Genomic DNA, 19,085 nt, shown 5'->3' on the forward strand with positions numbered 1-19,085 from the left:
AAAAATACCCTAACTAAATGTGTATTGATTTGATTAATTCAGACTATACGGGCTTATTGACCGCATTGTATAGTATACAATTTCTCATTTACTGTCAGAAAAAAGAGACGCGCCCATTGGGACATATCACCATAGCAATAAAGTCTCCCTATTATCCCCTTGTTGACAGTTTCCAAACCATTTTATAGTTGATTCAAAGATATAAAACTTTATTGGATAAAAAGATAAGGGACAAGGCCCTGTATGGTTTTCATGGCTCTGGTTTATACTATCTATATTATAGGTCCTTCGTGACATTTAAAACTTTATTGGACAGGACTTAGAAATCTGGGGGCAGTATATAAAATGAGGAATTTATTAGACTTTGTGCCCTTTTGTGTAGGCTGTGTTTGAAATATTGTATATGAGAGACAGATGAGCTCAGCCTGTGTGGCTTGGATGCTGCAGCCAGTCGGTGATGATGTGCAGTAAAGAGCAGGTAACAGATGCTGAAATAAAAGGGAACATGATCTATCAATATTTAGCATAACAGATGTGATGTAGCATTTTATAATGCCAATAATCCCCAGCTGACCCTGTAAGTCAGTAACAGCTGAGTGATTAGTAGATTTAACAATGCAGCGCTGCAGAACTGGCTCTTTGATGTTTATTATTTCAGGTAAACAGATATACAGGGTTTTATTTTTATTTTCAGGGTCATCCTCTAACGATACTCGGGGCTGAGATGTACATTTCTTGCACACAGAATGATATGATGTAGATGTGGTTCGGGGAAGGCTATAAAATCCCCCGCTCGGAGACTTTTTTTTTTCCCGAGGCAGGTGTGCATCCTCAGCCACGAGAGCAGAATTTAAAAGGAGCCGGGGAGGTAGGCTCTGCAGGGAAACCAAAGTAGGGAGTCAATAAGGCCTGAATTTTTTATGAAGGCAGAGGTATTCAGATCACAGCTCTGCCGACAGAAAGAGCAGCCTTCTGCTCATATGAGGAGACAGTAGTAGTTGTAGTAGAGTAGCAGAGGATTAAAATCTCTCCCAGATATATACCTCAGTCCTCATTAGCACATGGGCTGCTGCTCGTTACAGCTGCAAGAGGTGAAAGTGTGGTGTTCTAAAGATATTTTGTCATGTTGGAATATAAGAATAGTGTAGTAATGATAAACATCATATTATACTGATCTATTTTTTTTTGTAAAATGTCATGAAAAAATGTCATGGTTATAATAAGACTAAGGATTATTTCCTCATCAGAGACTAAACTGTGGCTCATTCTCACACTCACTTACTTGTATGGTATTTTAAAATAATGTGAACAATACTCATCACAGTTTTCTAAAGCCCAGGCTGACATCTTCCCATATCTTATACGAGAGCATTTTTGGCAGTTTTGCTTGTCAAATGACTTTAATGATGATTCATCATTAAAATACTAAACCGAATAACAGGAACAGGAACATCATTACAGCTAAGGGTCGGAATATATTCACAGTTAACTGTTCTTGACTGGGTTACTGGGTACATCATCAGCGTCTGAAATGGCGAAGAGTTATTAAGACAAGCTATGTGACCAGGTCCTGAATCACCCACATTTGTATCATGTGACATTGCCACTGCACAGTGCAAAGAGCAGAGCATTCTATAATCTTGAACAGTAGTCTGAGTTCTGCGGGGGGCCCCCTACTGGAATCCTCCGGTAACAGTTGTAGTACCTAAGCAAGTATGGACAATACTTTGCCTATGCATACGCATGCTTAAAAAGCAAGTATATATATCGCAAGTATATCTTAATTCAATCGGGCCAAATAACATGATAACCCAAAATATGGGTATTACCTCTTAAAATGGCAAAAACTATGGTAAGTACAGTGGCTATAAATTAAAACAGTGTGTTGTTTTCTGTTCCAAATATGTTTTTCTAACCTTGACATATGTTTAAAATCTGTCTGATGGACTGGTTGCTTGTTCTTTGTCCACTTTGGCTCCTCCTCTTTCTTAAACACGTTGGTCAAACTTTGAAAATAAGATTCAAGTAGTAATACATGTGGTTCAGCCTTCTGACAGATATTTTTCCTGAGGAGGTGGTGGAGATCCAAACAGAGCTAATAGGAGAGTGATTTTATTTGTTAGGCAGACAGAAACACATGGTGATAGTATGTTAGTGTTTTAAAATATCCATTAATGCAGGTTTAAAGATGTTGTCAGAAGCAAAAGATGAGGTTTAAAAGGAGATAGTGACGCTGCAAAAAAACCTAGCTGTCCATGTTCACAGTTTTCTTTTCAACACATTCACTGCACAGGGCTGAAAGACTGAGTTCACCCTCAGTCATCTGTGCCCGCTGTCCTCACTTCACTCAGACTTTTTACGGAGCGTGTATGAGTGTGTGTTTTGCGCTGAAAGACACAGCGTCTGAGTGGCTCTTGTTTACTAAGTCTGCGTCCGGAGAAGTTTAAGTTTGTTATCGATTCGGGAGACAGAGAGTGCATCTGAGAACTGATGTTTTGTGAAGCGTCGGCTGAAGAATAGTCCACGTTGTGTTGAGAACTGAAAATAGCCCATCAGTGCCTAATCACATTAATGCATACTTACTGCTGCCAAAATCTAATTTAGCATGCTTTGGAAACACACAAAGACACCAAATGACACTGGAATGAAAAGGGGAAATATTAATTTGAGTGGCAAACAAATATCTAGCAGGGCTTTAATAGATTCCTGGAAATGTAACAGTGACGCTGCCCCCTGCTCATTGGCGATATCGCCTGAGCGCACAGGAAGGAGCAGGTGCAGCATTGCAGAAAGGTCGAGGTTGGTCTTTGTGAATGTTGGCCAGCTACAGCGGGTCTGGGAGATGTCCACAATAACAGACCCTTTTTATGTCCTTTTTCTCTCCCAGCGATGCTCCGCTGGCTCTCATTGCAATTAAAACCAAGTGTCCATCAGAGGCTATCTCTGCTCTGTGTGGCCCATATGTTTGGGTGCTGATAGAGCGTGGATTACTCTGTTTGGGACACAGATAACAGGCTGTTTATAACCTTGGCAGAGTCTGGGGCCTAATCTGGCAGGAGCATATTTCCCCTTGCTCCCCGATAAAGGCCTGTTAGCAGCTTTATCACATGGGCAGATAGAAGTCGAGCCAGAGCGAGATGAGCACAGCACTGAGCCCAATCTGGCACCACACACATGGTTCTGCTGCTTTATTTTTAGAAGTCTAGCCCCCCCCCCCTACAAAACACACACACATTTATACAAATATCAGCCTCACTCGGAAAGAGCAATTAATTTCTACATCTGCCTTCTCGGGCAACACAAGGACCAACAAAGGACAATGTCTCCATTCATCATTATAGCATTTGGAGTTACATTATGTCTGTGGATAGGAAAAGAAACAGGAGCAGGGAGGTGGAGGCCATTCTCTCTTATGCATGTCATCACGTTTGGCTGTATAGTTTAGACCCTAAAGGTAATTAGCCTGAGCAGGAAAACACAATGTACCCTGGCTGTGATTATGTGAGCTATTCAGGTTTTTTTTTTTTTTTTAATAATCCGTGACTCGGTTTCTCAAAAAAATATTCCAGACTAAATAAAAGGAAGGTTTTATGGCTGCTTTCCTTCTTACAACTCTGAGTGGCACTGGGCTACGTGTGTGCCTGCTGCGCTATTTTCTGTATCCCCATCTTGATGGCTCTGCGTAGGCACAATTAGAGGGAGCGTTTTTTTCACAGCCGGAGAAAATTGTCGTCCTCTGTAAATTGCTTTTGCCGCAGCTTAAAGAAGATCTCTTGTTACCCTCTCATTCAGTCTTTTCTCGCAGCCCACTCTCCCCCTCTTTCAGGAAAATTGCTTTCTTGCAATCAACAGATTGCTTCCTGCACTTAGGGGTAAATACAGGTAGACTAGACCATTAGCATAACATTATTCAGACAAGTGTCAACCTCAAGGCAGTTTGCGCTGCATCTAAGCTCAGTGTGAGGTGAAATGAAGTGCTACAGAGTTGTAGAAGCTGCCGCTTTTCTGAGAGGAGCTGGAATAGGCCAAAAGTGCAGGAGTAAGAAAATGTGATGTACTTTCAGCACTTAAAAAGAAAAAAAAGTCTTCTTAAAGAAACTCAAGAATGAAAGTGAAGATCACGCTTCAAGGTGACTTAGTTTACTCACTTTCTCGCTGCTGGTGGAGATGTATTCTCTGGAGGTCTGCAGTGTGTACTGAGGTTAGACTGGCCTCATCTTCCAACTACACACCGTGTAGGAAAGACTTTATTTGTGTGGCGGTGGTGATACATGGTCCAGACATACAGGACTGAAAACAGAGCTTGAAGTTGGTTCAGTTGTGCTACAGGAAAATGTTAATGCTTTTTCACGCGCGTCAGTTAGCTCAAATTAACCTCATGAGCATGAGTCTAATTAAGTTTCCCTCATCGAGGCCTCGCACCAGTCGTCTCCGCTGCAGATGATTTGATACCCTCTGTCCTTGGGGACGGGCGGTGAAGAGGAGCAGTCGTGATCTTTCACCAGGGGGGAGACACCCTTCCATCCTCCTCCTTTACTCCACCCTTTTTTCTGCTCTTTCTTGATTGACAACGGGGGTTCCTTCTGACCTACATTTGCATCTGCTCCCTGACCCAAATAGGACCCCACGTAATGAGCTGCATGGACATTTTCTTTTCGTGCAGAAACTTGTGTGGTTTTCATCCTGGCTACAGGGGGGTGTGTAGCTGTAGCGGAGCAGCGGCATCCCTGTGTCCCCGGGGCTTTGTGTCTGGAGCTGCAGGGCTGCACAAAGACACTATCCCATCCAGACGCCTGCCATGGCCACTGGGCCATTCTAGGTCATCTGATTACTCTTCACAGTGATTACTAATCAGTGCTAATGTGCCATATCGCCGAGGTGCAGTGGCAAAATCATCAGTCAGATTTCCGTCTTATTTGTCAGGCGCTTTGTCATCAGTTTTCCTGATGCATCCCCCCAAATATGGCAGTGAAGAATCCATTCAGTGTCCTGGCTGTGCAGAGTGTCTGTAATCTGACTGTGCAATGAGCCTGTTATTGTTTCCTCCCAAACACCAAGAACAGTCGGCGCTGGCAGCAGCTTGTACACAAATGGAGAAAAAGAGAGAGATCCCCTGGGATCCCTCTGTGGATTCCACGAGCAGGCGTGAAAGTCTCAGGACATGTAGCTCATATTGGTGCAGCAAAACCTGTCTGATGAACACAATCGTCACTCAGGATGTGTGAGCAGCGTCTTCTTGAAGGTGCTCTGTTAAGAAACACAGAGGCGATTGTCCCTTTCTCTCGACACATTAAAGTGATTTTAGAGAACAAATGGCCTTTTTTCTGTTCTTCTACATTTCTCTCAGATCACATATGTGAGCTTCAGCTATGCGTCACATTGTCAGACATGTTCCCAGCATTGTAACGTTGTGTGTTACTGAACACATCACAGACATTCATAAACACGTCATACCAAGATTGGGGAGGAGATTGAATTTAGCTGTAGCAGAAATATAAATTTAGACTCAGGAACAACTCTGGAACTTGTTTCCTGGTTTCATTTCCTGTCTCTCCACTGTTGGATTTTCTCTTATCAGCGAGTGTGATATTATGTGAATAATCTCATTTTCCTGCAGCTTTTTTTTTTTTTTTTGCTGCCTTCATAATGAAAATTTCCCATATTCCTGATCTTGATTAACACCCTCGCTGCCGAAAGTGTTACATTTGTAGGAGATAAAACCCATCCCCCCTGAAGGAGAAGGGAATGAGACGTATTCAACTAGAAATTGCCTTTCTTTTCATTCATTTCACTCCAGCTTTAGTCCAACAATTTGATGTAATATCGCTCCCAACTGTGCTGAACAAACCTTTTCTAGTGGCTACATTATGTGGAAGAATTCCCACTCATTGAATTGATTTTTTTCCAATAAGTCAATTCTCTTATGTTAAGTCTGTTTTCTCTTATTCATGGCATGTCTGTACACGCTCCCATTACATTCACTACAAGCATGAGTTCAATGTCTGTTTGTAGGATAGCTGTGAACATACTGATAAGGTAGATAACATGCATCAAGATGCATTGATGTGATGTTGTCCCATGAGGAATAAGGGTACTTGTACATATAGTAAACATGACACAGTTATAAGGTTAAATGTGGACACCAGGAAGAATTCCTTCAGATTCGGGGCTGCATTACACAGTGTTTTCATGGCTCATCTCTCTTCTCCTCGTCTCCTGACTCTTCTTCCAGCAGCTCACAAGATTTCCATCACAAATTAGCTGGTCTTTCATTTTCCTTGGGCCTGCAATCCCAATGACATAACGTCGTGCACAAACATCTGCAGGGCTCTTCACTCTTTCCCCTCGCTGCGGATCTTTACTCAAACAGCTTCACTGTTCCCGATATGTAAAAAATACCAAATCCTATTATTTCTCCGGCTAAATAACACCACTCCCGAAGGCGTTGTCTGATGTTTTAATGAGAGCCCCAATTCCCGATGCTCAACACTGTCTTCTCCTCTGCATTTCCTTAAACTGCCAAGTAAGAGCCCCATTAATAATTCAGCTCATTAAAGTGTGTAATTAATCTGGAGCTGTGTAACAAGGAGAGACTGGGGTGCGGGGAGAAAAACTCTCCAGGGGGGCACAAGAGAAACATTGGGCTAAGAGACACAGCACACCCGCTGCGATGGAACCAGTTCCCCGGCACACAACCAGCTCTCCTGCATCATTTATCTGGCAGGAAAAAGCTACAGAGGGGCACTGCCGCTGCTGCTGCTACGCACTGAAACATCTTCAGGCAACACAGCCAATCAACAATGCGGCACGGGTACACACAGAGCCGGGCCCGGGACTGTGTGTGTGTGTGTGTGTGTGCGTGTGTGTGTGTGTGTGTGTGTGTTAGGCTGTTTTAGTATAGCCACAGAATTTCTAAAAATGTACACATAAAATTATAGGTTCAGAAATTCAGAGACCTCATCTTATCACTATTTCCTTTTAATGCCATGGTCAAGGTAACAGATTTTGTTTTTAATAAACATGAGCAAATTATTGTTTCATTTAAACAATGACCAATGTTTAAATACATCATATAGAAAATATAAACCGTGTAAGTCAGCATCAAATACCTTCCTGCATTACATAATAAGAATTAGAACAATATATGACTCTTGTATTACAGCTACATTTCCATATTTTGTAGGCAAAGCTCCAATATAAATGCAACAGCAAGGAAATACTGAATGTCTGATATGAAATATGTTGTTTAGATTAGTTTTAAATAAAGTTATCTTTAAGGATGTGTACACTTTTAAGAGTTTATAACTTATTCAAAATAGCTTTCAGGTACACAGATTGGCTGAAACAGAAAAGATAAGACCACAGTGTTTATCATCATATAAAGTTTATTTCTGGCTGCACTAATGTCTCCAGGTTATCAGCTCATCACAGATCATCATATCTGCGTCAGCAACATGTAACAAGGAATTGTGTCACAGAAATGTGACATTGAGTAGTTATTTTGTCACTATGAAATAAAGTCAAAGTTGTCTGCCAGAAATTGTTCATATTCATATTCTTCTGCCACATATTCATATTCTTCTGCCACAGTAGTGTGGCTGATGATGAAAACCTCATTAGCTAATGTAAAAAAAAAAAATGCTGATGACTTTTATTACTTTTATTTGTACCAATGTTATTTAGAGATGTTTAAAAGAAAAACTAAATTGGCTGCCTCCATATTTAACACCAAATTTCATTTTTGGATTTTGAAATAGAACTATAGATTACTTTTTTGAATCCAATGGATTATCCATCCATCCGTTAGCCATATTGTTTATTTGTATGTATGTGGGGGGGCTGCAGCCAATGCTAGCTTACATTGAGCGAGAGGCAGGCTGCACTCTGGACAGTCCATCACAGGGTCAACACACAGACAAACAGACAGGCCCAGGCCAGCTGTCAGGTTCAAGCCTGGAACTGTCTTACTATGTGATGACAGTGCTAACCACTGCACCACCATGTTGCCCCAATTGATTATGTTGCCACTAATCTGTATTCAATAAGTAACCACATTGCAAAGTAATCCAACCCAACCCTGGATTTAAAAGGAATGGAAGTGGTGGATTCACGCGAAGAATGATTTAAAAAAATTGTATGCATTATCCAAATTGATGCCAATTCATTTTAACTTTATAGATTCATTGATTAACAGATGTGCGGTTTTAGCTCTAATAGTGTCCCATTACATAACTTCAAGTCATTGAAAAACAAATGACCGTGTTTGTTCATGTGATAATGGCTGACATATTGTGTTTGTTAAATATCAGCCACAACAAGCACATGTCAGTACAATAGCTCTAATCACAGTGTGTAGGTGCAGAAATAGTTATCAAAAATAATTATATATATATATATATATATATAGAAAAAAAACATATGGATCGTCGAATTTAACTTTATTTTAAACATCTATGATAGCATTTATGTTCTTCTGATGGGTACTATGTGAATTTACACACCACTTGACAGCACATGTCCTAAAGTAAGCCGTGCCTGAAATGTGCCTGGTGCTGTTTGCTTTCAGATGTTCCAGGTAGACCTCAGTAAACAGTGGCGTTCGCACTCAGCATGCCTGCTGCCATTCACCATTCACCAACTCTCAGCTGCTCCAGATGTGGCTTAATTTACTGCGACTTGGCTAATCATGGTGATTAAGGATTAATTACTGTTAATCACTTTTACATAAACTGGTTGGCAGTAGGAGAGCTGCGCTCTGTGAAAAATGCCACACAAGTGTGTGTAGTCAGAGAGATGGGACAGAGCTGGAATCAGCCAGACTTCCCAATCGGGTGTTTCTATGGGCCTACGCAGTAGCTTTTTTACTCATGAGCACACCAGTCAAAGAGAGTTAACCTCTAATAATTCTCTGCATCAGTTAATACTGCTTAAACAACAGTATAAGGCCAGGTTGGACTGAATGTATGTGCAGATTGATTCTCAGCATTCCCAAAAACAGTAGGAGTTGCCCTGAACACGTTTCTTGCAAACAGGAGAGACACTGCCAATATTACACACAGCAGTTGTCTCCTGGTCAGCCGAGGCCCAACAGACACTGCTGGGCTGTGCCACTGTCCTGCTACAGGAGATAAGAATGTGAAGGAGCATAACCGCTGTGAGTTCCATTAACACAAACTGACAAGGGAATCACAGGGACATCAGGGGGTCCGGGATGAGGCTGACAACTAAGCCGCTGTGCTGTGCTCCTATCCCCCCCCTGCCCCCTGCACAAGCTGAGGGTGGCAGTGTGGTCACCTTCCCTCCTTGGCCTGGTTTCGCACTGTGACATGCTCGTCTGCTCTCCTGAAGGAATGGCTTTAATAAGGTAGAGCGGATCAAGGCGACTGTTAATGACATGGCAGGCCCAGTCAACACAGTGCCCGAGGCCATGGATGGCCCCAGTCTGGTACATGCTGCTGGATGCTTGCTATCTCATGTGGGACACACAGGACACTTGGCTGGATGCTCTTTAACTGCTACCCATCCTTCTGTGGGCCGAGAAGTTGCACCTATAGTGGCCATTGCTAAAGCACAAGGCCTGTACATAGCAAAGCGGTGTAATAGAAAAAGTTAAGGCAAGTCCAGTTTTTTTGTGCTGGTCATCCATCTTGTGAAAGCCAGTTATAACATGACAGATTGTATAACTATTAGACATTGCAACATGTCCACAACACTATATCCATCATTTAGCTGTATTCAAATCAACATTAACAAATATTTAAAACTCACAATCCACTTCCTAGCTTTTTTCAACTGACCTTAATCAGTGGAACGCAGTTGAAGAAGAACATTACACGGTGGACAGTTCAGAAAAAATATTCACATTAACATCAGACCCTGGAAGAGGGTAATGTGTTGATTTTAGAGGTTCATCTGCCCAAACAATTGGTAAAGTCTAGTGCATCAAAAACATTGAGAGATATTCTGAAAAACTGTTTGCATTCTTTATTAATGACTGTATTCACGAGCAGAACAAGACATTGATGGAAGTGTGGGGCTGCAGGAGTGTAAAGTGTCATACTGAAGTGAAGGATAACTAAGTACAAGAATTATTCATGTAGGAAGTGTATGTCTAATGTACCAATGACTACATTGTTGTAAGTAAGTCAAAGGCCTTTGTGGACCAACTTCTAATTACCCCAACCCTCCTCATGAGTGGTATCTGCACAGGACTGGAGAGTGTGATAAGCTGCTTCTCTCTCCTCTGAACTAACAAAACAGAGGGACACATGTGCGATGAGACGGCAGCAAAGCTCTTTAATGTTAACTCTGTCAGCTCCTTTTGCTTTTCACCTTCTGAAGAGCAGGAGGCCTTATCGGTTTAATTGACTCTTTATCTTTTTGTTAATTTCCCCTTTAGTGCAGAAGCTTCCGCTCTACCTATTGATGTGTCACTTTACATTGGCTTTTGTGTGACTTTAAGGAAGTGGCTGTATAGATAATTCCATATTTCATTAAATGCTGATTTCTCATTAACAACACTGTCAAGGAGCCCTGTTGCCTAGTTACTTCTTAATTGTTTTGATTTTCCATTAACCTCTTTGATATTATCTTTTTTCCCCTTAAAATGAATTACTTAACTTAGTGCCTATGCTTTGAAAGTAAATATAGTAAAATATGTTGATTCTTTACAGCTCCCAATGCTCTTCATGTGGCTATCTAATAAGTCTGGTTTAATTTTATAGTTCTGGCAAGACTTTAGAGCTGGAGTCCTTGCAAAGGCAAACAGAGGGGACTTAAGAGGAGCAGGATTTAACAGTTTGATGCCTGTCGTCTTCCTCCTGGTGTATGTTGGTTCTCTTTCCATTCCAGTACACTTGCGACTGTATAATGAATTATGCCAATGTTGAATTAGCATGTAGCTGTCGCTTCGGCTCTGGCGCCTGCCTTGTGACAGGACCACCGTAGCACAGGCCTGCGTCGAGTGAGGGGGCTTGTACTGTGATTTATTAACTGCTGAAGTCACAATGAAGTGTGCCCACTGAAGCACCAATGCAAACAAATAAGGCCAGTGCTGTCAGTGTAAATCCAAGCAGACAGGCCAACCACAGCCTGACCGGAAAGGGTTAATCATACAAGAGTGTTTGGCTTTCACCTGACACACATTTAGGATGGACAAGATTACATCATGCTTTCATTTTGTAAAAGGTATGGCCACATGCTGAATAATATCTTAAGAATTCTTTTGATACTTTTCATCATCAAATTCAGATTTTGATTAACAAAATATATACTCAGCATCACTTTAAACACCTCATTCCATTTTCAATACACAGGAATCCATATGAACAGTAATTATCAGAATTTGACAATTGAAGCATTTACGTTTATTATCATTAGTCTTGTCGGTATTAGTCTTATTATTTGTCACTTTGCCAGTCTTATAGCCATTTCAATGTGGAACCAGCATTTTACCATGTTCTCCTAAATCCTGCCCTTTGTCTCAATATAAAATTATTTTTCTCATTCAAAATGTCCTAAATTAAAAGAGATATCACATTATAAAACAATTTAGACAATAATTAAAACATTTAATATTTCACATATTTTCACAGTGTTTAAATATGTTTGACATGATAAAATATCATTGATTATTATTATTATTAAATATCCTATAACTGTTAACAGATTTGGTTATGGCTAATTAATACTAGTGTCTCTCTTTAATGTTTATGTTCAATTCAATGTATATATGGACCATTCAGAGGGTTTAGTCATTTACAGTGCGGGTGCTATGCTGTACCATACCACTGTTCCATACTCTTAGAAGCTAACGCTCATGTCAGCATCTGTACTTTATGAAATCAGAAATCAGCCACCTTTTTTCCATCTATGTTGTTGAATACCTAATGCTTCCTAACTTCACTTATCAGATTTTTAGTGTCATCTGCTCAGCGTAGCTTTCTAGTTTTCTGTATTTCATGTTAGCAAAAAGAGCAAAAGCCTGTAAACTGTGACGTTCAAATATTATGTATTGAATCCTACATCTGAACGGTGGTTTGGATATAGAATCAAAACCCTCAACCCTTTTTTATTTTATTATTTTCAGTTGTGTAACAATCAGAATCCATTGTTTAATTGGGACCTTGAATTTTGAGCCCCAATTCTTTACCTTTACCTAATTGACCTAGCCAAACGTAGGGGGAGCATGCTTCTGTGTGTGTCTTAGTGAGAAAAAAGATTGTGGACATTTGTTTTACAGTTTTGGTCTCAGTTTCAGAATCATAGTTGTAAACTCACAGTCTCATATATGGGACTCTGTAGCATATATTGGGTTTGAAATTTTATGAAAGTTTAACTCCATGTGAAGCCACGCTGCAATAAACTTTTAGTTGCCTCCTCCCTAGCACAGATTAGATGTGATTGGGATGTGGAGGCTTGCCACTCAAACGTTTGCATATGTGTCATAGTGGTAGTTGGCGGTAATGCAAACAACCTATTTCTTTTTTCTCTTTCACCCACTGGGCCTCACTTACACAGTCAGTTTTTTTGAAATGACAGATCTGTGTGACACAGTGAGTTTTAATAAGCTGGGTATGATCTGAGTTACTACTGATGATTTGGTGTTGTGCAATTACATAACAAAAAAATTCATATGAAAATATCTAGTTTTCACGTGCCCTTCACCTTCCAAATCAAAGTGCTCTCACAAATGTCAGGCCTGACGGGTGTTGATCTGCCTGGACGTGCTGTCACCTGACCAGCATCGTGTGTCACTTTTGGCCGACTCCCCCCGCGCTGCTACCCGTGATGTAACACTCCGGATCACATTTCAGCATAGAGGTGCAGAATGGAGGGCCTCTGAAGGTGAACACAGGCACCCAATATCTGTCAGAGGGCTTAATATTTGACTGTCCATCTCGCTAACTGTGACAGAACGGCCCAACATCATTAATTAAACATCAGGCTTTCCCCCATTCACCCGATCACCGTGACGGGCTGCCATGCCAACAGTCCCTGTTGACATGCCTTCGAAATCTAGAAGGGGATTACATATGGTAATGGTTTTTGACAGCCTGCCATTTGCCTCTGTTAATCTGATAGGATAAGATATCTGGACTGCAGAGCAGGGTGTGCTGCAACTCTTTGAGTCTGATATTGTTATGCCATGAAGAAACTGAATCATTTTGAAGATGCAAGCAGTGTCCTGGAAGAAATCGTAATCCCCTGACAAGCTTTTGATACAATCCCAAATATTGTCACTGACTCAAAACTGTATTTTTAGACCTGGATCTTGCTGGTATTTGCTGTCAATTTTAATATGTGTCACATTTTTGAACTCCTGTCATATATAGTGAGCTGATACAGCGACTATAAGGGACCTGTGTCCTTCCTCAGTGATAACGTTTCCTCCGAAGGAGCTGGTTGTGATGCTAGCCCCAGGCTGTCAACCCACTTTTGCTATGCCACGGTTTATTCCCCTTCAGAGAGAGGAGTTTACTCTCTGGTCTTTGTTCAATTAAGACTCACCACAAACTCTGATGTATGACAATGAATCTCTGTTGCTTGTCATTGAATTAATATTTTAATACCCACACCCATCTTCATCTGAGGCCACCAGCCAATCTCCTCCAATGACTAATATATGGGGAACAGAGAAAGTTACACATGTGCTTGCTGAAAACAAGCAACGTGGGGGGAGAAGACGGGGGCAAGCTGCTTCCCTCAAATAGGGACGTAAATCATCTCAGAGCATGATATTCCGAGCTTATCCTCAAAGAGCAAAAGCTTTTTTTCCCTCAGCTGTGTGGAGATGAAATAAATATTCCCAGATAAACGACCAGACAGTTAAACATCCACCTCTCCAAAAGCCAATTGCCCCGGGCTTATATTAAATATCGATTTGATTTGCAAAAGGCCAGATGTTGTGGGGTTAAATAAATGTCATGTTCTCTCATTCCAGTTTGCTTTTCTTGTCTTCTTGGTCTGTGACATTTTGTCACACAGAGCAGTAAAACCGCCGACCAGCATACGCCCATCCTGACCCAGTCCAACCTCGCAGAGATGCATTTATCACGTAAACACATGTAGATGATACATGAAGGTTTCTGCTTTCTGTGTGTTATTAGTGAATTCATCAGGAGCCAAAACCAATGCAAACCCTGTTTTTGTTCATATTAATGCATAAAATAAAGTGAGGCAATATAGCCTGGTGCTTGCCTCCTTGTGAGAATTGCTTGTGAGAGCGGGGAATAAGGCATCGTCTGACAACAAGCCATCGTTGAAACGCCTCCAAGAGGGAAATGGCATCCATTAGAGACATACAGAAAATGTGTGTTCACTGAGGGGGGAGGGGAGTCTAAATCACACACACACACACACACACACACATATACACGGATAATTGTTTATCTGAACCTGCAATGTTTGTCTGCGGGTGGCTAAGTAAGTTCACCAGCACTATTGGACAGGGAGTGCCCAGCAGACCCAAGGCTCGAAAAACATTAGGATGAATCAATTATGCTGCCATTAGCCAATAAAGTGGCCCTCACTGAGTCGTGTAATTATGACCCAGAGCAAAGCCAATTTTATGGAGGCACATTATCCCTTTCTTTTCTTTATTAATTTTATTTGTTTGAGATAATCCCTCCATGGTTTTAATTATGTGCTTTAGGTTCTGGATGGAATGAATAAATAATTGCTTGCCTCCATCGTTCGCCATCACTCTGTGGTTTCTCCATGTGGGGAAACAACCCATCGCAGGAGAGGAGACTGTAATCATCATGTCTGTCATTGTCTATCGAGGATCATACTGATTAGTCACTTAAATTAAAAAGGAACCCGTTCGCATCCTCCTTGCAGAATCCACATTAACCCCACTCTGAGCAGGTTCCCTTCAGATCGTGTGATAAGAAGCGGCAGGGAGAGCTGATATTATAGGGAGCAGCTCCTCCGCTTGTTCCCAGCTCAGAGGACACTGTGTAAGTGTGACAGTGTGCTGTCAATGAGGGATGACAGTACACAGCCAACACGGCGTAATGCATTGTTCCTTCCTGGGTCCCTCCTGACAGATGCTCTCCAAGACAGCTGGATCAGCAGCAAGAATGGAGCTGGGATCTAGGCTGCGCGCGAGGAGAGGATATGATATGTGGCTTATTAGCCAGGGTATACACGTGTCAACAAGCACGGCCTGGGGATCATCTCATAGTTTGTGTTAATTGTCAGTTTAAGACACATTTACCTTTTCTCTTCGAGTATCATCCTATGCGTACCCTCAGGTTCTGCTTTTAACTGAAACACCTGATGACACCAAGGTACAACTGAAGATTATTATTTTCATTATAACGACCAGTCTTAAATACGATGGTTACACAATCTTCCCCTCCTTCTCTCTAATGAGGGAGTTATATCTCTCCACAGTCGGCAAAGTGCTGCTCATTGTGGGAACTGTTGGATTTTTCTATATATTTTTGGCCCTTAAAATTGAATTGAACCGAATTCAATGCCTTTATTTTTATTCATTAATTTTTTTGACATTGATTTTGTGAAGCACTTGTTTAGATAAGTGCTATACAAATAAAGTTATTATTATTATTATTACTTGGTGGAATGTATTCATTTGCTTTCCATTTGTCAATGACCTTTCTTATTTAAAAAAAAAAAAGTCAGCCTACTAGTGTTTTTTTCTCTTTCCCTTCCAAGAGATCTCCTAAGAAATGACCTTCTCTGCAGCAGCCTCTCTTATAAGACTGATGTTGGAGGTGCCTTCATGCCAAGTAAAATAAAACACTTCATGAATGTTAAGCTGGAACTTGGCAGACGTGAATCGAATCGTTTGTGTGGACACGGGGAATTTTTATGTTCCATTTTCATTTGATAGTCTAGACGTTTTATGGGTTCAAGAAGAAATCCAGCCATGGATTTTCAGTAGAAACATCTTAAAAGAGCTTCCTCCCTAACATTTCTGGGCTGATGCTCTTTGAATGCGGCTTCTGAATGATTATTTTTCCCTTTCTCTTGTATTTAAGGAAGAGGATCAGATGAGATGTCCAAAACAATAGGTTGAGTTTCGAAATCATCATTTGAACATCGTCTGAGCCTCTTAACTCATTTCTAATCCACACTGGAATACTTAAAGTAGCTTCTCATTGTGCACGATTGTTCGTTTTCTTTCTTCTTCCTTCAGTATGTTTTGCTACGAGTTGTTATCCGGCTGGAAATTACTTCCAGAAAGTGCAGCTCATTTTTCTCCATGGGATATTGTGGTGTGCTCTCATTTTAACACCCACTTTAGTCTGGTATTTATGAGGTGGTAACTATAGAAAAAAAAAAGCTGTGCGTCCATACTGGTGAGTGTTCAGGAGCTGGGGGGATGTGGGGGGGCCTCTGTTGATGTACGTTAACTAAAGTGGACAGTCGAGTATAGAGTTTCTGATGGAGCGGGTTTGATCGGGTCATAACGCGGTTGCAGCCGCAGCAGTAAGGAGGTGAGACGGCTGTGAAGCCATCTGAGATTTTCTCCTCCAAGCCCGTCCATACCTTACACGAATGATGAAGGAGTGTGGGTAATGAGACAGGATGTTTGTACAGTCCTGCCGTCCCGAGAGACACCCCCCCCCCTTCCTCGCCCGACTCCTCCGACACTCCTCCCTCACTCAATCTACCTCCTGCTGAGCCTGTGGCCTGAACCCCTGACCTCTTCCACTCGCCAACAGTTGACATATTTGCATTTCCAGTCCACTTAAAGGCAGGGGGTGACTGAGGAAGCCCCCTCCTCTTCTTCAGCTAGTACAGCAGGCCTCATTCTCATCCCAGTGACCTCCTGCCCAGGCCTACCAACCCGGACAGCAGTCTGGGGTTAATGCACCAAGCACTCCCATTGTCTCTGAATTAATGAAGTGCTCCCCGCCTGTCCCTTTTCATTCAATGACAACGAGACAAATGACGAGTGGTAACGTTTTAAATGGCTATCGACACATGCAGGGCATAAAGTCACAGAGTCATATCTCCTGTTAGCGCTGCGACCGAAGCCCAGTAATGGTAATGCCAGCCGCTGTCGATGGACTTTCGATGTCCACTGTGGGATCAATTTGGATCCTAGCAGGCACCACGCTCCACACAGGAGAAGGCCTTTTATATTGAAATGGATGGTTCTCAGATGGAGGAAGAGTCAGAGTCTGGCAGTGTTTTCACCTCAGAAAATGGAAGGTGGGATTTGAATCTTCTAAAGAATGGCAAGGGAGACCTCTAGAGGAAGGTAGCGGTACTAATCCAGATTATTGTTGTTGATGCCTCACACACTGTAACGGGCCACACGCAACCTTGCATGGAAATAATATGGGACATATTGTGTCATCAGATCATATCAGGTCAATTCACGTCTTTCACATCAATCATATATGCAACACACAAACATAATAACCAGAATAAAATACTGAAGATGGAAAAAGATTATAGTGTAACAGTATAACACTAAGAGGTGAGAGTTTCCCTGGCAAATAAAAAATAAAAAATACCTCATATTTTCCAGATGAAGGTCACTGCAGCTAATGATTATTTTCATAATCAATTATTCTGCAAATTCACATCTCAAATTAAAATTGAATGGCTTCGTTTATTATGTATCAGAAAATGGTGAAAAGTGTCATTACAATTACCTAAAGCCCAAGGGGATGTGACCAAATTACTTGTTTTTGTCTGAGAATGAATTTAACGCAGGTATTTTGTTTACAAAGGTGAAGGAAAGAAGTTAATCCACACAGTCAAAAAGCTAGAAATGGGAAATGGTCTCTTGCCTGAGACGAAAAAAAAACAATCTAAAAAAATACCAGCGTGCAAAGACACAGTGATTTAACAAGAGGTAAACTAATAAACTAACTAAAACGTTGTAGTGTTATTCATTACTACATCACTCACAGTGAGCTGCTGGACATGTGGCTGCCACTCAGCGGTGTCAGGATGCTCAGCTGACAGGTCGTTACGATGCGTCTAGGTGTGACCTTTACAACTGACCTCTGACCTTTCCCTGTCATTGCAGTGCTCAGTATCCGTGGCGCCCAGGAGGAGGAGCCCCCAGATCCCCAGCTCATGCGGCTGGACAACATGCTGCTGGCTGAGGGCGTATCTGGTCCGGAGAAAGGCGGGGGCTCAGCGGCGGCGGCGGCTGCAGCGGCGGCCTCGGGAGCCGCAGGGGCGGACAACTCTGCGGAGCACTCCGACTACAGGGCCAAGCTTACCCAGATCAGACAGATCTACCACACAGAGCTGGAGAAGTATGAACAGGTGAGAAGACTGCACCTGACTGGACATAAGAACAACAGACATTTGATTAGTTCTTTTTGTATCTACCTTTATTAAATCATAAGAAGCACTGATTGTGACAGACTGTGAAAACAGAACATGCAGAATACTGAATGCTGCATTTTTAGTTCTCCCAATCTTGTACGTGATCGTCTGGGATCTCCCACAGAAGGTTACCAGGGCTTCACAGAGACTTGAGAATGTCAGTCACATACGTTACAGTATCGCTCAGACACCTGCAGTATGGGAGTAAGTTTCATTTCAAGAGACAGAACAGTCATATCATTTTGAAACTCAGCTTGTCAACTGTAGCTAAAAAGCAATAGAAAAAGCTGTAAGGCTGTTGGCTAATTCTTGTCTCACCATATTCTATCTGAAATTCACCATCTGAGACTTTTTTTCCAAATGAAATCAAAAAGTACTCTCACATTTTCCATAAAGTTGGGAGACTACAACATGAACAAAAGAAACAGACCCAGTGGTTGCAGAGGTGGCTGCGATATCTTGACATTAAAGCCTACATTTCCCATAATACAACTGGGATTTATGTTTCAATTTACATACGCTGGGTGTGTTTGGTGCTAAAAATGTGTTTTCTCCAGTCTTAAGTCAAAATGTCCCCTGTGAACAAAGGTTTCTTCCATAAATGATAATTAATTTGGGTATATCGCAAGATAACAAAAAAAACTAAATCTTCCCAGAAGCCCTCATATTGTTTGTTAAAAACACAGATTTTAAGTATACAATGGTACAGAAGGGAATATTGTTCAAGCAGACAACTGACTCACAGTTAAAGGTCAATCATT

General features: G+C 41.6%; 1 protein-coding gene across 4 annotated transcripts in view; it reads left to right on the forward strand.

Moving 5' to 3' along the window:
* LOC109625243 (pre-B-cell leukemia transcription factor 1-like) overlaps positions 1-19,085 on the forward strand; it is a 57,618-nt gene that overhangs the window by 24,686 nt on the left and 13,847 nt on the right. For all 4 annotated transcript variants that reach the window (XM_020080403.2, XM_069522540.1, XM_069522541.1 and 1 more), the window contains exon 3: positions 18,017-18,261. In XM_020080403.2, the coding sequence (XP_019935962.1) occupies positions 18,017-18,261 (245 nt within the window). The remainder of the gene's footprint in view (positions 1-18,016; positions 18,262-19,085) is intronic.

Source organism: Paralichthys olivaceus, chromosome 3 (genome assembly GCF_024713975.1).
Source record: "Paralichthys olivaceus isolate ysfri-2021 chromosome 3, ASM2471397v2, whole genome shotgun sequence".
Lineage (NCBI taxonomy): Eukaryota > Metazoa > Chordata > Actinopteri > Pleuronectiformes > Paralichthyidae > Paralichthys > Paralichthys olivaceus.